The sequence below is a fragment of the Moschus berezovskii genome, chromosome 9 (assembly GCF_049115385.1).
Source record: "Moschus berezovskii isolate FMDL1 chromosome 9, NW_MosBer_1.0, whole genome shotgun sequence".
NCBI classification, from domain to species: domain Eukaryota; kingdom Metazoa; phylum Chordata; class Mammalia; order Artiodactyla; family Moschidae; genus Moschus; species Moschus berezovskii.
Window position 1 is genome coordinate 18,240,328 of NC_142468.1, and position 18,221 is coordinate 18,258,548.

The 18,221-nt window shown below is 52.8% G+C and overlaps 1 protein-coding gene across 3 annotated transcripts in view; it reads left to right on the forward strand.

Moving 5' to 3' along the window:
• MIDEAS (mitotic deacetylase associated SANT domain protein) overlaps window positions 1-18,221 on the forward strand; it is a 69,001-nt gene that overhangs the window by 40,962 nt on the left and 9,818 nt on the right. For all 3 annotated transcript variants that reach the window (XM_055436481.2, XM_055436482.2, XM_055436480.2), the window contains exons 2-8: window positions 5,809-7,501; window positions 8,687-8,983; window positions 14,090-14,435; window positions 16,374-16,440; window positions 16,887-17,029; window positions 17,147-17,250; window positions 17,711-17,786. In XM_055436481.2, coding sequence (XP_055292456.1) covers window positions 6,050-7,501; window positions 8,687-8,983; window positions 14,090-14,435; window positions 16,374-16,440; window positions 16,887-17,029; window positions 17,147-17,250; window positions 17,711-17,786 — 2,485 coding nt within the window. In that variant the 5' untranslated portion in view covers window positions 5,809-6,049. The remainder of the gene's footprint in view (window positions 1-5,808; window positions 7,502-8,686; window positions 8,984-14,089; window positions 14,436-16,373; window positions 16,441-16,886; window positions 17,030-17,146; window positions 17,251-17,710; window positions 17,787-18,221) is intronic.

The window sequence follows — 18,221 nt, forward strand, 5'->3', positions numbered from 1 at the left end:
GCGGGCCATTTGCCCAGTCTGCCTACAGCCAATGGCCCCAGAATATCTGAGCAAGAGCTTTTCAGGATATGAGCCTGGACTGGAGGGCCAGCTGGGCCGTGCTGGACTCCTCTGGAGAGGGCCCCTTGTCACTGCTCTGGGCATCGTAGCCAGACACGTTGGCTCTGCCCAGCCATGTCAGGGCATGAGGTAAACAGATCCACAGACTCATGTCCTGGCCTTGGTCTAGGCAGGAGTGGGAAGACTTGCAGGAAAAAAAAATGGGCCAGGGGACAACAGTGGGGGGCTAGCACTTTCTCAGTTGTCCTGTGTGTCCTGACCTGCATGTGGGGCAGTGAGTGATAGTCAAGGGACAAGTAGCTTAGGGGCCCACAGTTGGAAAAGGATTTGTGTTCAGCTTAATGGATGGGGTCTGGGGCCACTGATGGGGTTATAAGGCTGGACTTCACTTCATTACAGGGTGATGTGCTCAGGAGCTCTGATGTACATCAGGGAGAGGGACCGGAAGTCAGAGCTGGGCAGGAGACCAGGGTGAACACACAGGCATGAACAGTGGCTCTGCCCAGGCAGGGCTCTGACTCACTTTGGGCGCAGTCTTGAATGAGCAACCTAAGAGGCAGGTACAAGCTGAGAGCCAAGGTACAATGATCTGTTGACTGTGGCCCCCTGGAGCTTGTTGTCTTCTGGGGGACAAAGAAATAGGCATCTGGAATTCAGTGGGCTGAGCCCAGCCATGGTGTTTAGGAGGTATTATGGGCTCAGAGTATATAGTCCATGGCTCCGACTTGGAATAAGGGAAGACTTCCCAGAGGAAGCAGTGTCTATCGGACCTGCAGGATGAGCAGGACTTAGTCAGATGAAAAGGGTGGAAAGGTGTACTTGGCAGGGGAACTGCCTGGTCAGAGACCTGGAACAAAGCGGGAACGGTGTTTTGGAGCAGGACACAAATGGCAGAAGCCCAAGTCTGCAGGGACTTGTAGGCCGGATAGGGAGTTTAGACTTTGTCCTAAGATAGCTAGATATGGAGCTGGCTGGCCTAGGGAGCTGGGTCCTTGTTGGGTGCCGTATTTAGGTCTGTTTGCCTTATGTTGGAGATGCATGAGCTCTGACTCCCCTTCTTCCTGGTGCTGAGTTTGTGGGGCCAGGGGTGGCGGAAGTAAGAGTAGGAACTTGGAGCATTAGCATCCTGGGGTGGAGGGATCCTTCTGTCATCCCCAGGCCAGAGCTGAGGCCCCAAGGCCACTGGGACTGGGCTGAGCACCCCTCTCCTGGCCTCTGTAACCTTGACTCACAGCAGTCTCGTCTCTCGGATGACTGCATCAACAGTCTCGTCTCTCGGATGACTGCATCGAATGCCCCTTAGTGGTCATGGCCTAGCCCCATGGCCATTGAGGGCTCACTGGCCTCTCCCAGTCAATGTCCACATGCAGCTGGGCCGCTGATGGCATGTGGGGAGCAGTGTGTGTTCGAGTTGCCGTCCTTGGAGGGCATGGTGTCAGCACCAGCGCAGAACACCCAAGAGCCTTTTCGGCACCTTCCCTCATGTGTCCACAGAACACGTGGAGGTTCAGCGCTGTTTTCTTCGTGCACACTGCTTTCCTCTGTAGAGAGAAAGTGTTTCTCACCTTAGGTCCTCCTGAAAGCCCCAGAGGTCCCTGGGTGTTGAGATCAGATGCTGGCTGTGTCTTCTGCCAGGGCTCTCTGTGGTGTGGTCAGGGACTGGTTGCAGCAGTGAGGCTCCCGGAGGAAGGCAAGAGCGCATAGAGCCCTGACAGACAGTCAAACAGACTGCTAGAGTGGGTGTGAGTGTCTGGGGCCCCATGATGTCTGTGGGTTTCCTTTTGCCGTGTTTCTGCATCCGTTTGTCAGAGGCCCTGTAGCTGGTCCCAAGGGTGAGCTGCCTGCAGGAGTTCCTCCTTATACCCTGTTCCCTGCAACCTTAGGGTTGCATCGGATGGGAACCTTCAGAAAGGATGGCTTCCTCCCTCTCCCTCACTGTGAGGAAGGCCAGGCTGATTTCCACCTGAGGGACGGAGGAGGAGGGCTGGGGCACAAGAAATGGGAGGATGTGGTTGGGCCTGGGCAGAGCTGCAGGCTGTGAGTGGGCTCAGAGCTGGAAGCCCCACCAGCAGCCCCCAGAACTGAGGTAGGGGTGGGCCTGCAGGGGCTGGAGGGTCCAGCTCTGAGAGTGAGGTGGGAGTGACCAGTGCAGTCTCAGGTCCTCCCTGTGGGTGGACCTCCCATGGCTGCTGGCGCCTCTGTGGTGTGGGCCCCCCATCCCACTTCCTTCTCTTCCTGTAGGTCTGAGGGCCTCAGCTGTACTGGGGCAAAATAGGAGAGGTTTACCCGCCAGCTGTTCAGTTAAGGGGCTTCCTAGCACCAGGGAGGAGGGAGATCCGTGTCCAGACAATTCTTGCTGTGCTCTGGGAGGGTGGTATGCAGAGAGGGCCCTGGTGTGTTAGCAGCATGCCTTGGTGGTGGTGGTTTAGTCACTAAGTTGTGTCCGACTCTTGCAACCCCATGGACTGTAGCCTGCCAGGCTCCTCTGTCCATGGGATTCTCCAGGCAAGAGTATTGCAGTGGGTTGCCATTTCCTTCTCCAGGGGATCTTCCCGACCCAGGAACTGAATCCGGGTCTCCTGCATTGCAGGCAGATGATTTACCAGCTGTTATGAGGGAAGCCCAGAGGCATGTCTCAGGAATGAGGAATGAGAGCTTGGTCTTGGAGTTCAAGCCCTGGCTCTGCAGGATCATTACCGTGTGACCTTTGACAAGTTATTTAGCCCTTCAGAGCCTAACTCACCTGTAAAATAGAGGTTTAAATAACAATGCTTCATGCTTTGGCCTCATGCTGCTTTATAAAGCTGTTGTGGGAATTAAACGTGTGCAGAGTACTTAGGATCTGCCTGGCACGGTGCACTCTTGTTATTATTATAAATACTGACTGCTGCTGCCACTACTACTTTTCCTTGCCCTGCTGTCTTGGTGTGTCTTCCCCTCCTACCTCCGGGCTTCTCAGGTGTCTTCCACTCTTTTCCCCATCCCCCCAGATAATGATCTTTTTTTGAGGGTCGCAGGCTTGGGTATCTGTGCTCTTAGCATTATAAGCAGCGTTCCAGTCGGGGGTGACAGGGAGGCCTCTGCAGAAGCTTCAGCCTTCCCAGAGTTGGCCCCTTTGATTTTTTTCTCAACCAGTCCCTGGCCCAGCAGCTTTGGAAACCTGCTGTGGTGTGAGGAGCCAAGGCCCTCCCTGATGGGCAGGGTAGGGGGTGGACGGCAGACCAGGCCTGACCAAACAGCTGCAGCTGAGCCAGCGTGGGACTGGGGCAGAAGCAGCCCTGCCTCAGATGCCCTTTCTCAGACTCCGCCTCGACCTCCCCAGCCCCAACCCCAAGCCCTCTGCACTGGGCAGCCGTGCCTGGGCACCTCCATCAGGCACACACTCGCACGTGCATCCGGGCCCATGGGCCACCTGGGCTTTCCCTTCCTCCAAGCCCCAAGCCTGTGCTGCTGCTCACCAGCCAGTAGGGCTGGGATAGGATGGGGGGTGTTGTGTGTCTGCTCTGTCAGGGGAGGGGAGGCTCCCTGCTCCCTGGAGGCACGTGGACCTGCCAACTCCCCCTCTTACCCCCCGTTACACACACACTCACACGCACACACATTCGTGCGCATGTGTGCGCGCACACACACACACAGCAGTGTCCTTTTTTCCTCTGTCTTTACATGGACCTGCCAACTCCCCTCATACCTCCCTTACACACACACACACACGCATGCACGCACGCACACACGCGCGCACACACACACACACAGCATGTCCTTCCTTCCTCTGTCTTGTAGTGCTTGATTCTGATTGGAGAGGCAGAGCCAACTTCTGTGGCTGGGACAGTCCCACCCTGCAGCTTCACCCTGGCGCCCAGGCTTGTTTTCGGTCTGGGGGCTGGCTTTTGGGTCTCTGTCTCTCTCTGCTTTGTGTGTTGGCTTGGCTGTCAGGGCGTGAGAGTGTAAAAGCAAGAGAAAGGGGTTTGTTTAGAAGGTGGTTTCTGTGGCCTCCCAAATCCTCCCAGGGTGTGGCAGGGGGTAGGTGAGGGGGCGCCTGGGTGACTCGGATACCCTCCTCTCGCCCCCCGCCAGCTTCCACAGGCGAGACAAAGGGGATGCCGCTCGGTGAGCTGCTCTCACTCACAGCAGGGCTGGGAGCTGGGGAAGGAAATGGAGGAGGAAGTTCCTCCCCTTCTGCGTGCTGGGCGAAAGTGAAAGGCAGCAGGGGGGCTGGAGTGAGTCAGAGCCGCTCTGGGAGGGGAAGGGAGTGCGGAAGCCTGCAGAGGAGCGATAGCACTGCCGCCTCCCGCGGCCCGGGCCGTCGCTGGGTGTAGCCAGGGCTTCACACCGGAGCCTGCCCCCAACCCAGCCAGCCCGCCTATTCGCCCCTCAGCTGGTTTCCTGCGAACTCCCCAGGCTGCTCACGGTGACCTGGGGCGTCTAGGTTCTGATGCCGAGGGCAGCCGGGACCTGCTGATGTATTCACCGGGGTAGGGTGGTGTTCCCGAGCTCCCTCCCCTCCCCTCCCTTCTAGACTTGATTGACTCTTGATCTTAGCGTGGAAAAGAAGTGGGCCATGTAGCTCTCACTCTCACCAACTTCCCAGAGAGGCAAACAAAACAACAAAAAAATGAAACCAATCCTCTCCCAAGAAAGAAAAAGCCTTCAAAAATACATGCACAGTCTAGGTGTAAGTTATAACTTGCATGCAAGTAATAAAAACATACGTAAATTATAAAATACTGGTCTGGATGCCTTCTCTTCGGTAGCAGGATAAAAAGAATGACCTGGGTTATTTGTTGTTGCTTTTTAAATCAAGTTACAAAGCAAACAGGAACACTGTGAGCACGTTGGTCATGCCTTGTCAGGGAGAAGCTTTCAGGACTTGTGTTCTAGAAATCCGCCTCCCCTCAGTATCACAGCTATGCTGTTCTTTGCTCAAGATTCCAGGAGCTTTTTGGTGGTGGAAGAGGGTGGGCAGGGACTGCTGACCAGCTACTGGGATGCATCCTGTCTCCTGCCAGCCCAGGTTGCAAAACAGGTTCCTGCTCCTTTGGGGAAGACTGTGGCTGCCACAGTCCCACCCAGCAGCTCCTCCCAGGGGTGGGGTTAGGACTGCACACACACCCTTCTGGGGCCTCACCTATGTGCAGAGGACGGCAGCCAAGCCTTGGGCCTCAACTCTGCAAGGGTCTGGAGGGGCTCCTGACCCTGTAGCTGCACAGTTGGGAGCGACTACTGTTTTCTCCATTTCCTGTCTGAGATGTGCGTGGAGTGTCATAGGAGGCATTGGCTGAAAAAAAACTCCCGCTGGCTCTGTTGGGGAGGCCACTGCTTGGGCCGAGATGTGAGAGGACCTGCTTGGCTGCCCAGTGGGCTGAGGCCTGGCTTCAGAGGAGAAGGGAACCCTATATGGCCTTTGTCACCCCTGATCCCAGCTTGACTGCAGGGGCTCGGGCTGGATCTCAGCCCTGGCTTGCCCCCTTGGCAGGTGCCTTTGTGCCAAGCGGAAGTTATACAACCAAATGAGCCATCTTGAATGCTAACCAGGAAGGCAAGGTGGTGGGACTAGGGGAGAGTATCAGAGCATCCTGGGAGATGTTGCTGCCTCCTGGTAGCTCCCCCAAGGCCCTGGCTGCTGCCTCACCATGGTCAGTCTGTGGTCTTGAGCTTGTCCCCAGGAGGCAGTAGAGCCTCAAGGCATACTGACCTCAGGGAGCATCCTTGGGAGGCTGCGGCTGACACTTGCTGTTCTTCTGTCTGCAGGCTCCAGGGCCCTGCAGAGCATCATGACCCGGGATGAGTAGAGGAGCCCGAGAGCCTCTCTGCAGAAAGGAAGGACGATCCCGCCGTTTTTTCTCCCTGTGCCTGACTACATCATCCAGCATTTCCTCTGGACCCCGCCTCTGGCTGCTGGATTAGGGCCGGGCTTCCAGCAGGACCATCCCCCAGGGGATGGGCGACTGGTGAAGTAGGTCTCACTGCCGGGGCCGCCGTTGGCCACACCATGAACCTCCAGGCCCAGCCCAAGGCTCAGAACAAGCGGAAGCGTTGCCTCTTTGGGGACCAAGAACCAGCTCCCAAGGAGCAGCCTCAGCCCCTGCAAGCCCCCCAGCAGCCCCCGGCCCCTCCACAGTCCAGAGTGAAGGAGGAGCCTTACTTTGCCCACGAGGGTCCAGCAGGGGCTGCTCCCCACTCCCAGCCAGTGGAACTGCCCCCTTCCAACAGCCTGGCCCTGCTCAACTCCGTGGTGTATGGGTCTGAGCGGACCATGCTGTCCCAGCAGGTGGGCTCAGTCAAGTGGCCCAACTCCGTGATGGCTCCAGGGCGGGGCCCGGAGCGGGGAGGGGGCGGGGGTGTCAGCGACAGCAGCTGGCAGCAGCAGCCGGGCCAGCCTCCACCCCACTCGACGTGGAACCGCCACAGCCTGCCCCTCTACAGCGGACCCAAGGGGAGCTCTCACCCTGGCATGGGGGTCTCTACCTACTACAACCACCCGGAGCCGCTGAAGCGAGAGAAGGGAGGGGGGCCGCAACTGGACCGCTATGGAAACGCCGTGCGGCCCATGGTGCCGCCCAAGGTGCAGCTGGAGGTGGGGCGGCCCCAGGCGCCCCTGAACTCTTTCCACGTGGCCAAGAAGCCCCCAAACCAGACGCTGCCCCTGCAGCCCTTCCAGCTGGCGTTCGGCCACCAGGTGAACCGGCAGGTCTTCCGGCAGGGCCCACAGCCCCCCAACCCCGTCGCGGCCTTCCCGCCCCAGAAGCAGCAGCCGCCGCCGCCGCAGCAGCAGCAGGCTGCCCTGCCCCAGATGCAGCTTTTCGAGAACTTCTACTCCATGCAGCAGCCACCACCCTCTCAGCAGCCCCAGGACTTTGGCCTGCAGCCGGCCGGGCCGCTGGGGCAGTCCCACCTGGCCCACCACAGCATGGCACCCTACCCCTTCCCCCCCAACCCTGATATGAACCCGGAACTGCGCAAGGCCCTCCTGCAGGAGTCGGCCCCGCAGCCTGTGCTACCTCAGGCCCAGATTGCCTTCCCCCGCCGTTCCCGCCGCCTCTCTAAGGAGGGCGTCTTGCCTTCCACTGCCCTGGATGGGGCCAGCACCCAGCCCGGGCAGGAGCCCGCCAGCAACCTGTTCCTACATCACTGGGCCCCGCAACAGCCGCCACCCGGCCCCCTGGGGCAGCCCCATCCCGAAGCTCTGGGGTTCCCACTGGAGCTGAGGGAGTCGCAGTTGCTCTCCGACGGGGAGAGACTGGCACCCAATGGTCGGGAGCGGGAGGCTTCCACCATGGGTGGTGAGGAAGGCATGCGGGCGGTGGGCACAGGGGACTGTGGGCAGGTGCTACGGAGTGGGGTGATCCAGAGCACCCGACGGAGGCGCCGGGCATCCCAGGAGGCCAATTTGCTGACCCTGGCCCAGAAGGCAGTGGAGCTGGCCTCACTGCAGAACACAAAGGTGAGTGGCGGGGGCTGGGGGCAGACCCGGCAGAGGGCTGAGTGAGCCGTGTCTAGGGCCAGGGGAGAGCAAGGGACTCCAGGTCCACAAGGGCAGTTTTCTCCCTTCACTGAAGGAAATGAAAGAACCCATCTATTTCAGAGTTTTTCACTTCCCGCATGCAAAGAGTCTTTATGGATATGTAGGTGTATTCACACCTGATGGGAAGATGGTTTTATTCACATGCAGGGTTGCAGGCAGGGCAATGCAGTGCCCCTTGCAGTGGGTTGCCTTCTTCATTTGGATCTTGCAGGGTTGGGAGTAGGGGGAGGTGAAACCATTTCCAGATCCAGTACGCTAAAAGACAAGAATGTGGTCATGGTTACATAGCGGGGTATACTTGTCAAACTGCATCAAACTACAATTAAAAATAGGTGCAATTTGTTGCACGTTAATTATCTTGCAAGAAAGTTGATTTGAAAGAAAAGACAGTCTAAACAGGGAAGAAGAATGAATAGAATTTGAGCACCTGTGTTGTACTTGGAGTTTCTTATCCCTGATCACCAGTAGTTTCTCATCAAACCTTATGAGAGGGATGCTGGGATGCTGGCAGTTACCCCATTTTATTGCTAAAGAAACTAAAGCCCAGCTGGGATTTCCCAGAGTCATAAAGGTACAATAGAAGCTAGTATCTGACTCCAAAGCCAGTGTTTGCCCCTTCCTTCACAAGAGGTCTCAATCCCCAAAACCTATATAGCCAGACCTTTGTGTAGGAGGCTGCAGAATTGACTTCAGCCATCTGCCAGTGGGGAAATAGATAATGAAGACCACCCTTACTTTCCACAGGTTCCTTGCGTACTTTCTTTTGCTGAGATATGTTTTGAGTATGTAGATGCTATTCCACATGTGCCACTCACTGTCTAGGCCAAACAAAATAGGTCTGCGAGCCATCTGTGGCCTGAGATGGCCATCTGGGGACTCCTGCTTCAGGCCAAGATGGGAGAACTGGCAGAAGAGAGGCTATGGAGAATATTTGGGAATATGGTGAGAAAGGTGGTCAGGGAAAGGCCACGTTGCCATGGACCATTGGGAACCATGCTGGGTGTTTGGGCCTAAGTCCAATGGGACTAGGGGTCCCAGACCAGCAGATCAGGACTTACCTTCTAACCATCTGCATTTTCATTTCTTCTCGCTCCCCTTCTCCAGGATGCCAATGGCTCTGAGGAGAAGAGGAAAAGTGTGTTGGCTTCAACTACCAAGTGTGGGGTGGAGTTTTCTGAGCCTTCCTTGGCCAAGCGAGCACGAGAGGACAGCGGGATGGTACCCCTCATCATCCCAGTGTCTGTGCCTGTGCGGGCAGTGGACCCAACTGAGGCGGCCCAAGCTGGAGGTGTTGATGAGGATGGAAAGGGTCCCGAGCAGAACCCCGCTGAGCACAAGCCGTCAGTCATTGTCACCCGCCGGCGGTCCACTCGTATCCCTGGGACTGACGCCCCGGCTCAGGTATGAGAGGTGCCTTGTGCAAACAGCTCCATACCCGAGTGAGCCTGATGCCTTAGTAGTGATATTATATGGGAAAAAGCGGACCATGGAATATAGGAGGGATTCAAGCCCCCGTGGGGATATTATTTATATTTTCCAAATGGAACTTTTGAACAAATGGCACTTCTAGCGGACAAAGAAACAGTTTCATACTTGAAATGTGGACTGTTTAGGAAAATCCAGGGTGTGTGAGTCTCTTTTATTTCAGGTCAACAAATTTTGATTGGGCCTTTTATATGGGTCAGGCCCTGTACTGAGCTCTGGGACGTAGAAATGTTGACTTGTTCTGGGATGTAGAAATGTTTACTTGTTCTGCCAGTACAAATGTGTGTTGCAATCTCCCACGAAGATTGAGGTTTTGTCTGTTTCATAGTTCTGTCAGTATTTGTTTTATGCATTTTGATGCAGTGTTTGTTGCATGCTCATTTAGAACTGCAATAGAAACTGTCATGAAATGTTTTATTTTTAGTAGTTTTTTTGCCTTTTGAAGTTTGCTTTGTCAGGTATTTCACTTTCTTTTGGTTAGTGTGGGTGGGAGAATGGGATCTGTGCTTTTTCTATCTTTTTACTGACAGCCTTTCCATATCATTCTACTTAAGGTCTATCTTTCAAGTGGCATGTAATTAGGGTTTGTTATTATCTGTTCTGACAATCTTTGCCTTTTTGTTAGAGCATTGATATGGTTTACATTTAATGTAATTACTGATAAACTTCGGTTTAAATCTGCCAGGTACCTTTTTTTACCTACCCCCCCGCCCCACCTCTTTTTTGTTTTCCTTTGGATTGATTTTGTTATTCCATTTCCCCTCTTTATTAATTTATTAGTTATATACTTAATGTATTACTCCTTTAGTGATTACCCTAGGAGCCTTTCTTTTAACCTGGAGTTCAATGAGAGAACTAAGCCCTACAGAAAGGGATTTGAGTGACCATTTTCTCAATTATCTGGAGGATGTTACATAGTTAGTACCATTCTAGATGCATTGGAGAGAGGTTAACTTATTACATAGTGAATGCATTATGACATTAGAGCTTAATTCTCTGTTTCCTAGAGAATGCATTCTTGGCTTATTGAAATCTAATGTAAGTTAGTGCTTTACCTCTTCTTGGACAATGCAGAGTTCTTATAACCCTTTAACTCCATTTTCCCCTAATCCCTAACTTGTAGAATTATTGACATGAATTTTCATTCTCTATATATTTTAACATTATCAGGACATTATAACATTATTGTTTTGCTCAGTTGTTTATTTTAGACTTATTCATATATGTAGATTGTTTTGTTGTTTTTTATTTCTTGTATCTCCAAGTTTCCATCTCAAATCATTTATACGCTGTTTGAAGAATATCCCTTAGTATTTCCTTTAGTGTGATTCTGTTAGTAATAAATCTTACTAGTCTTTGATTTTCTGAAAATGTTTTTATTTCATGTTCATTTTTGAAAAATAACTTTGCTGGGTAGAGAAGTCTGTGTTGGTAGGTTTTTGGTGGGTTTTTTTTTTTTTTTTGGCATTTTAGAGATGTCATTCCACTGTTTTCAGGCTTCTATTATAGTTACAGTGTTGAGAAGTCACTGTAACCCTTATTGTTGCTCCTTTGACTGTAAAGTATCTTTTTATCCTTGTTGCTTTAAGATTTTTTTTTTGTCCTTGGTTTTCAGCAGTTTTGCTGTAATACCTAAATATTATTCTCTTTGTATTTATCCTGTTTAGAGTGCTTCTTGAGGATTTCTTCTGCTCCATTTTCTCTCTCCTCTCCTATAGGACTTCAGTTGCACATTTTGTTAGAACTTTTCACTGTATCCCGTATTTTGTCTGTCATTCAATTTTCTGTGTTTTCTGTTATTTTTTTCCCTTAGTCTGACCTATGTTTCAGTCCACCCATTCTCTCTTTAGATATGTATAATATGTTGTTAAGCCCATTCATTATACTCTTGTTTTTAGTTATTTTTCAGTTGTTGAATTTTCATTTGGTTCATTTTTAGAGTTCCTAATTCTTTGATGAGACTCTCAACCATGCCTTTTATTCTATTGCATAACTTAAGCATGTATTCCTTTTCTCCTCTTTTTTTTGGAGGGGGGGTGCACTGCATGGCTTATGGGATCTTAGTTCCTTGACCAGAGATTGACCTGGGCCCCAGAAGTGAAAGTGCTGAGTCCTAGCCACTGAACCACCAGGGAATTCCCAAGCATAGTTTTCTTAAAGTTTATATCTGATAGCTCCATTAATGAGATCCCTGTGGATCTGTGTCTATTATCTGCTATTTCTTGTTTTTAAATCCCGTCTTACTCTCTTGTATATCTGGTTATTTTTAATTGAATGTCAGACATTATATATAAAAAGTTGTTGAGATAATTAAAGACTCTGGATGATGTTCTCCTCTCCTGGAGAGGATCTGTCTTTGCATCTGACAGGTAGCAAAGAGCACAAGCAATCCTGGATTGTTTTAACATAATCAGAAAATCCGAAGCTAGGCATTATTCCATTTGAGAAATAGTCTATTTCTGATTCACTTTTATTCGAAGTATATTGCCCTTTGGAGTCCTAAGCTGAAAGCCTACAGGTTTACCAGGTTCTCCTTCTTTGGCAAGCTCTAAACTCCAGTTTTTATTCTGATGGATCCTTGAATTTATTAAAAGCTCTGCTAATTTTTTCAGCCTCTCAGTTGTCTCTTCCATAACAGCATCTATCTCTCGGGAAAACACAATTCCAAATGCTGGACTCACCTTTTTGGCTTTCCTCTTTTCTCTGGACCTTGACACTTTAATTCTTTGCCAACTCCTTCGCTCTCTTGATACCCACAGAAATGTGGCTTTGTACTGAATCTGGATTTTTTAGTCATTCTCAGCTGGAGAGTTGGCCTGCATGCCTAGTGTCTGTAACACAAAAGAGAACTCCAAGATTTTCATGAGCAGCATAGTCTCTGCTCTCTGGAATCTTGTTCTCTGGTTAGGGGAAAGCTTGTGGTGGAGGCTGGAGGCCTGGACTTGTCCTGAGGATGGCAGGACAGAGCCTAAGCAACTACACCGTTCAACATGCCATTTCGTAGATAAGGAAATAGGTCCCAAAAAGGCCAGGGGCTTACCTAAGATCATACAGCCAAGTAGTGGCAGAGTTAGCCCTGGAATTTGGATCTCTTATATGCTGCCTGAGAACTCTCTTTACACCAGGCTTTTGGGGAGGTCTGTCTGTCTGTCTCTCTTTATCTTTGTGTTATGGACATTTTGGATCATGTGCAAAATAGAGTGGTATAATGAATCCTAACATCTACCCAGCACCCTCATTTACATTTTCAAAATGCAACCGATCTTCTTTCATTTGTACTTCCACTTCTTCCTGCCACTGGATTTTTTTTTTAAGCAAATCCCAAACATCACATTATTCTAACCATAAATACTTTGTTTTTGTATCTGAAGTACATCATATTATACATAAGAATTTTTTTGTTTCGTTTCTTTCTTTCCTTCCTTCCACAGTATCATCACACTGAAAAAGTCAATATGAAAAATGCAGTCAAATAATTTATTAATAGAATATTTTAAATCCATTTTCTAAATCACAAAACATTACTGCTTACTGAGTTTATGTTCGATTTCTTGTCTAGCAGGTTTGGCGGCTTTGGGCTCTACTGCATTTTTTTTTCTTTCTGTGCAATCATATTGTGCCCCTAAGTAGGGGGGAAATGAACAGACTCATTTCTTCCTAGTCTGTGGAACAGCAGAGAGGGTGCAAAATGGCTAAGAGAAAAGGCCAAGGCCTCATGGGGACTCAGGGCCCCCGCTGGAAGGTCTTGTGGGAGCTGGAATCTGAAAGTGGCAGAAAGCCTGTGGTCCCTGGGCCCACTCAGTCCGTGTGACCAGTCTCACCTGTGCACCCAGGGAGGTGGTCGGGGTTGCTTGCTCACTCCTGCCGGACTCCATTCTCTCTTGAGAGGGTAGGGATGCAGAGAAGAGAGGCCTGTATTCCTGTGCAGCCCTGCCCTCTATTCTGTGTGGAGGCCCATGAGGGATACCAAACAGGCAGAAGTGTAAGCCAGGAGGACTAATTTTTGACAGCACACGTAGGCTAGCCTGTGATCGTAGGACTAAGACTATGAGAATCAAAGTTCTTCAAGGACAGGGCTGTCCTGTTCACTATGTGGGCACATGCCCAGCTTGGGTCTTGGCACACAATACGGGCCTCCATGTAATGTAGAGCTTGGGGTTTAAGTAGTGATCGCAGCCAGTACTGATTAGCTGCTATGTACCAGGTGCTATGCTCAGTGATCCCCATGTATTAATTCATTTAGTCCTCTTAGCTGCTGCTGCTGCTGCTAAGTCACTTCAGTTGTGTCCGACTCTGTGTGACCCCACAGACGGAAGCCCACCAGGCTCCCCTGTCCCTGGGATTCTCCAGGCAAGAACACTGGAGTGGGTTGCCATTTCCTTCTCCAATGTGTGAAAGTGGAAAGTGAAAAGTGAAAGTGAAGTCACTCAGTCGTGTCCGACCCTTAGCGACCCCACGGACTGCAGCCTACCAGGCTCCTCCATCCATGGGATTTTCTAGGCAACAGTACTGGAGTGGCTTGCCATTGCCTTCTCCGAGTCCTCTTAGCTACCCCATGTTAAAAACGAGAATGCACAGACGTAAGTAATTTTAAGTGGGAAGGAAAGGAAGTGGCTCCCTGTTCAAGCGATCCAGTCTCAGTGCCTGGGCCCTTAACCCCCTGCCTGCAGCGTACTTCACAACAGGTGTTGGCGACTGGCCTGTGCGCCACATCCAGCCCTAGGACTGGTTTTTACACTTTTCAAAGGATTATTTAAAAAGAGCGGGGGTAGGGGTGGGGTCAGGAGAACATTGAAGACTGTGCATTGATGAATGTGTGCATGTAGCCCACAGAGCCGAAAGTATTTGCTGTGTGGCCCTTGACAGACAGTGTGCTGCCCCCTGCCCCCTGTCTCAGGCTTGCCTTGGTGGGTGTGGTGGGCAGACTGAGTTCCGGAGGTGAGACTGGCAAGCAATGGCCAAGACGTCAATGTTCCCAGGATGCGGGACACTCAGCCATCTTGGTTCTGTTTCCTTCTCCAGCCTGAGGACATGAATGTTAAGTTGGAGGGGGAGCCTTCAGTGCGGAAACCAAAGCAGCGGCCGAGACCTGAGCCCCTGATCATCCCCACCAAGGCGGGCACTTTCATCGCCCCTCCTGTCTACTCCAACATCACCCCCTACCAGAGCCACCTGCGCTCCCCTGTCCGCCTCGCTGACCACCCGTCCGAGAGGAGCTTTGAGCTGCCCCCCTACACACCACCCCCCATCCTCAGCCCCGTGCGGGAAGGCTCTGGACTCTATTTCAATGCCATCATGTCGACCAGCAGCATCCCAGCCCCTCCTCCCATCACGCCAAAGAGTGCCCATCGCACCCTGCTCCGGTCTAGTGAGTGACACCCCGCCAACCCCACCCCTGGCAGCCGTGGGGGGCAGGCAGTGTGGAGGAGAGGAGGGCGGTGGACAGGGAAGACTCGGGCTTAGGGCTGCTGGGGACTGAGCTGGAATGCTGTGGGGAAAGGGGCTCTGCTGTCTGTCTTCTGAGAGAGAGGAGGTTGTCCTGGTGCAAGTACACGTAGGGGTGGGCTTAAACCCCGGTTCTACCATTTACTGTTACATCCCCTGTGGAAGGCATTTAAACTCCCTGGGTCTCAGTTTCTTCTGGATTTAAGTGAGGACGTTTGTAGTATTTGGTTAATGATGAAATGCCAATATGTATTCAGCTATTTTTAGAATCACAAACAGCAGTTTCCTATGGTTCAGCCTAATAGCTTGCCTCAGAGGGTTGTGGTGAGGTTCAGATGCGTTAAGACACGTAAAGCACTCCACATCATCTGTGATGTGTCACATTCGTTCTTAATATTATGTGGCAGATTCTGTCTCCTGGGTCTCTTCAACAGTCATTTTGGCCCAGAGCAGACATTTTGGCTGGCCTGGGTGGTGAACTGCTAAAAAAAATGTTGTCCACTCCACAACATTTCCCCTGGAAAATGGGGATAATCCTATCAGGGTGATAGAGAGGATTAAGAAAAAGTAAACCTATCCAGAGATAGGACAGGGGTGAGTCACCGCATTAACCTCTGACCCTGACCTCATGATGACATGGCTCTCTGGTGCCCCCTGGTGTCTGGGTGAGAAATGACTCGCCCCTGAGCTGCTGCGCCTTTGGCTCTTCCACTTCTAACTGGAAGCTTGGAAGCTTCTCTCCCTGCCTGGGTGGTGCAAGAAGAAAGTCACTGTAGAGACCAGCTTGGCGACAGAGAAGAGGTCCTGTCTATCCATGAGTATTTTTCTTGCACTTCGGTGTAAAGCCTGAAGCGGATCCTGTGAGGGCACCAAGTAACATGGGGGACGCTGTGGTGTGTTCCAGAGAGAGTGCTGGGTCACTGGGGAGTTGACTTGGAAGCCTGGGAGACAGGGAAGCAAGCGCCCAGGCAGGGTGGGAATCAGCGGTCAGTGGGTGAAGCGGACCTTAAGCTTGGGAGCCTGCAGAGGCTGCTAGCTCTGGTGGTGAGGAAAGCATTTACTAAAGAGAGGGTGGGGCTAGAGCTGAACTTGAACTAGCAAGCGGGTGGGGAGGGCGCACTGGGCTGACGGAAGGAGAGGTGCAAAGGCCCGGAGGTGGAACGTGCAGGGAGCGTGAGGGGCCACGAGGGATGGACGGTCCAGGCAAGGCGGTGACGGGAGGCAGAGTTGGCAGGGGAACCGCCTTGGACGCTTGAGCTGAGGAGTTGAGATTTCCTCTCAGGCTGCAGAGAGGAGGCAGCAGATTTTGTTTGTGGAGCCAAGGGGGAGTGTCTTCATCACATAGGGCATTAAGATTAGCTCGGAGAAACTGAGGCAGAGAACTTGGCCAGGAAGTGAAGAGATAATTACGAAACAGCGGTCTCCTTCACCGCCTTGATCTGTAGTGGAAGTGTCTGCCTCTTGTACTAGAGCAACCGTAGTTGAACGTTGGACTTGATGCTGTCGTGAGGGAGCTCCCCGAGCAGCTCTAGTAGTGTGACTGGTAGTGGTAGTAATAACAGTAGCTAGTATTGATTGAGGACTGGGCTTTGTGCATGATTTCATTGAACCCTGACATCATCTTAGGGAGACAGTAATAGCCCCTTGTAGCAGGTGTGAACAGGGAGGCGCCCACGTATTTGGTAAAAGTCATAGCTAGTGCAGGCTGCAGAGCCAGGACTCAGGGTGCCTGATTGCCCAGCGTGAACCTCTGAGTCACCGCTGTGGCTCCTGTGCATACAGAGCAGCCACCCTGGGTTGGGGAGGGTGGCTGTGTTAAGGGAGGAGGGTGCTGTCTCCTAACCTACCTTTTGTCCCATAGATAGCGCCGAAGTCACCCCGCCTGTCCTCTCTGTGATGGGGGAGGCCACCCCAGTGAGCATCGAGCCGTAAGTGCAGCCCAGCCTCTGGCCCAGGGGGTGAGGGTGGCCAGCTGGGGCCCAGTGCACGCAGGCAGGCCCTCAAGGAAGAGGAGGGTTCTGTGTGCTGAACCCCCCGCTCCAGCTTCCATGTGGAAGTCACAGGGAAGGCAAAGGGATCAGCCCAGTTTGAATTTGCCTCCAAAAAAATCAGAAGGGCCGTCCAAGCGGCTCTTTCCTTGGCTGTAAACCTGGAGCTTCTCCTCTTTGCAACTTCTGGGCCTTGCCTTTCCGGAAGCACCAGGTGCTGCTTGCTAGGCTGTCCTCATAGGAGCTGGATTCCCTCACACCCAGCTGAAGCCTTGCAGTGCTCAGCCACTCCCCTCCCACCTCCTTCGCCATTCCCCAGGGAGAAAGTCAGGTTTCCCCATCCTCGCACAGTGAGATCTCACTCCCTGTCCTTTCCACCCCTGCAGACGGATCAATGTGGGCTCCCGGTTCCAAGCGGAAATCCCCTCGATGAGGGACCGTGCCCTGGCCGCTGCAGACCCCCACAAGGCTGACTTGGTGTGGCAGCCATGGGAGGTCCTGGAGAGCAGCCGGGAGAAGCAGAGGCAAGGTGAGTAGGCACGAGCCAGCAGGCAAGGACCTGCTGTTGGGCCATGGGTGGGGTAGGCCCCAACCTGACCCGGCCCTGCTCAGCCCTACAAGTGCTTTTCTTTCCTCCCTCCCCCAGTGGAAGACCTGCTGACAGCTGCCTGCTCTAGCATCTTCCCTGGAGCCGGCACCAACCAGGAGCTGGCCCTGCACTGTCTGCACGAGTCCAGGGGAGACATCCTGGTGAGACCCTGCCCCCCAGTGGAGGAGGGCCCCTTGGGGAGGCTGGCAGGGAGGCTGGCAGGGGCCATGTCTCTGGTCCAGGAGCCAGGCCTGTCAGCGAGCTGATCAGAGGCAGGCGGGAGGGTCTGACCAAGGTGGGGGTGGTAGGGGGTCAGCCCGAGGGGGCCCTGGTTCTGGACTCGAGACTTCACTGTGCAGGGTCCACTCCAGTCTCTGGGTACTGGGTCCGCACCCCCCTTAGACAGGGCTGTCCACTGAGGACCTTCTCCATCTGTGACTGCCTCCCTTGGGGTCCAGGTGTTCTCTCTTGAGACATCCCGAGTGGCCCAACCCCAGTGACCTTGCCCTTCTGCCAGACCTCTTGCCCCTCGGCAGTTAAGTGCCCACCCTACTCAGAGTCCTGGATTTTGGCCACTGAGAACCTGTCAGGGCCCTGACCTTTTCCTCACTTTCCTTTCAGGAAACGCTGAATAAGCTGCTACTGAAGAAGCCCCTGCGGCCCCAAAACCACCCGCTGGCAACTTATCACTACACAGGTGGGCTGGCGGGGTGGGCCGGGGGCCTCCAGCATCAGTGGGGCTCAGTGCTGAGTCACAACCCGGGGTGGGGCGGGGGTGGAGAGGTAGGGGGGGCAAATAAGCCAAAATCCAGTGTGAGGGAACCCCAGAGCTGGAGTGGCTCTCAAGGGGCTTCCTGTGCCCTGCAGAAGAAGGGAGAAGGGCTCGAGCATGTGGGAGCCCATTCAGGCAAAAAAGCCCAGGAGGTGTGGGTGTCAGGAGTAGGAGCCCGGGGACTGCCATGTCTTATAGTGGGCACTGTGCTTTCAGAAGGACATTAACCAAGTGGCATAACCAATAGTAGCCGCTGGTATTGAGCCCCATCTGGTGGTTGGTGCATCCTGTCTGTGCCAGGCAGAGCACCTAGGCTTCTGTGTGCGTGGTTTTACTCAGTTTGCACCACACACTGGCTGT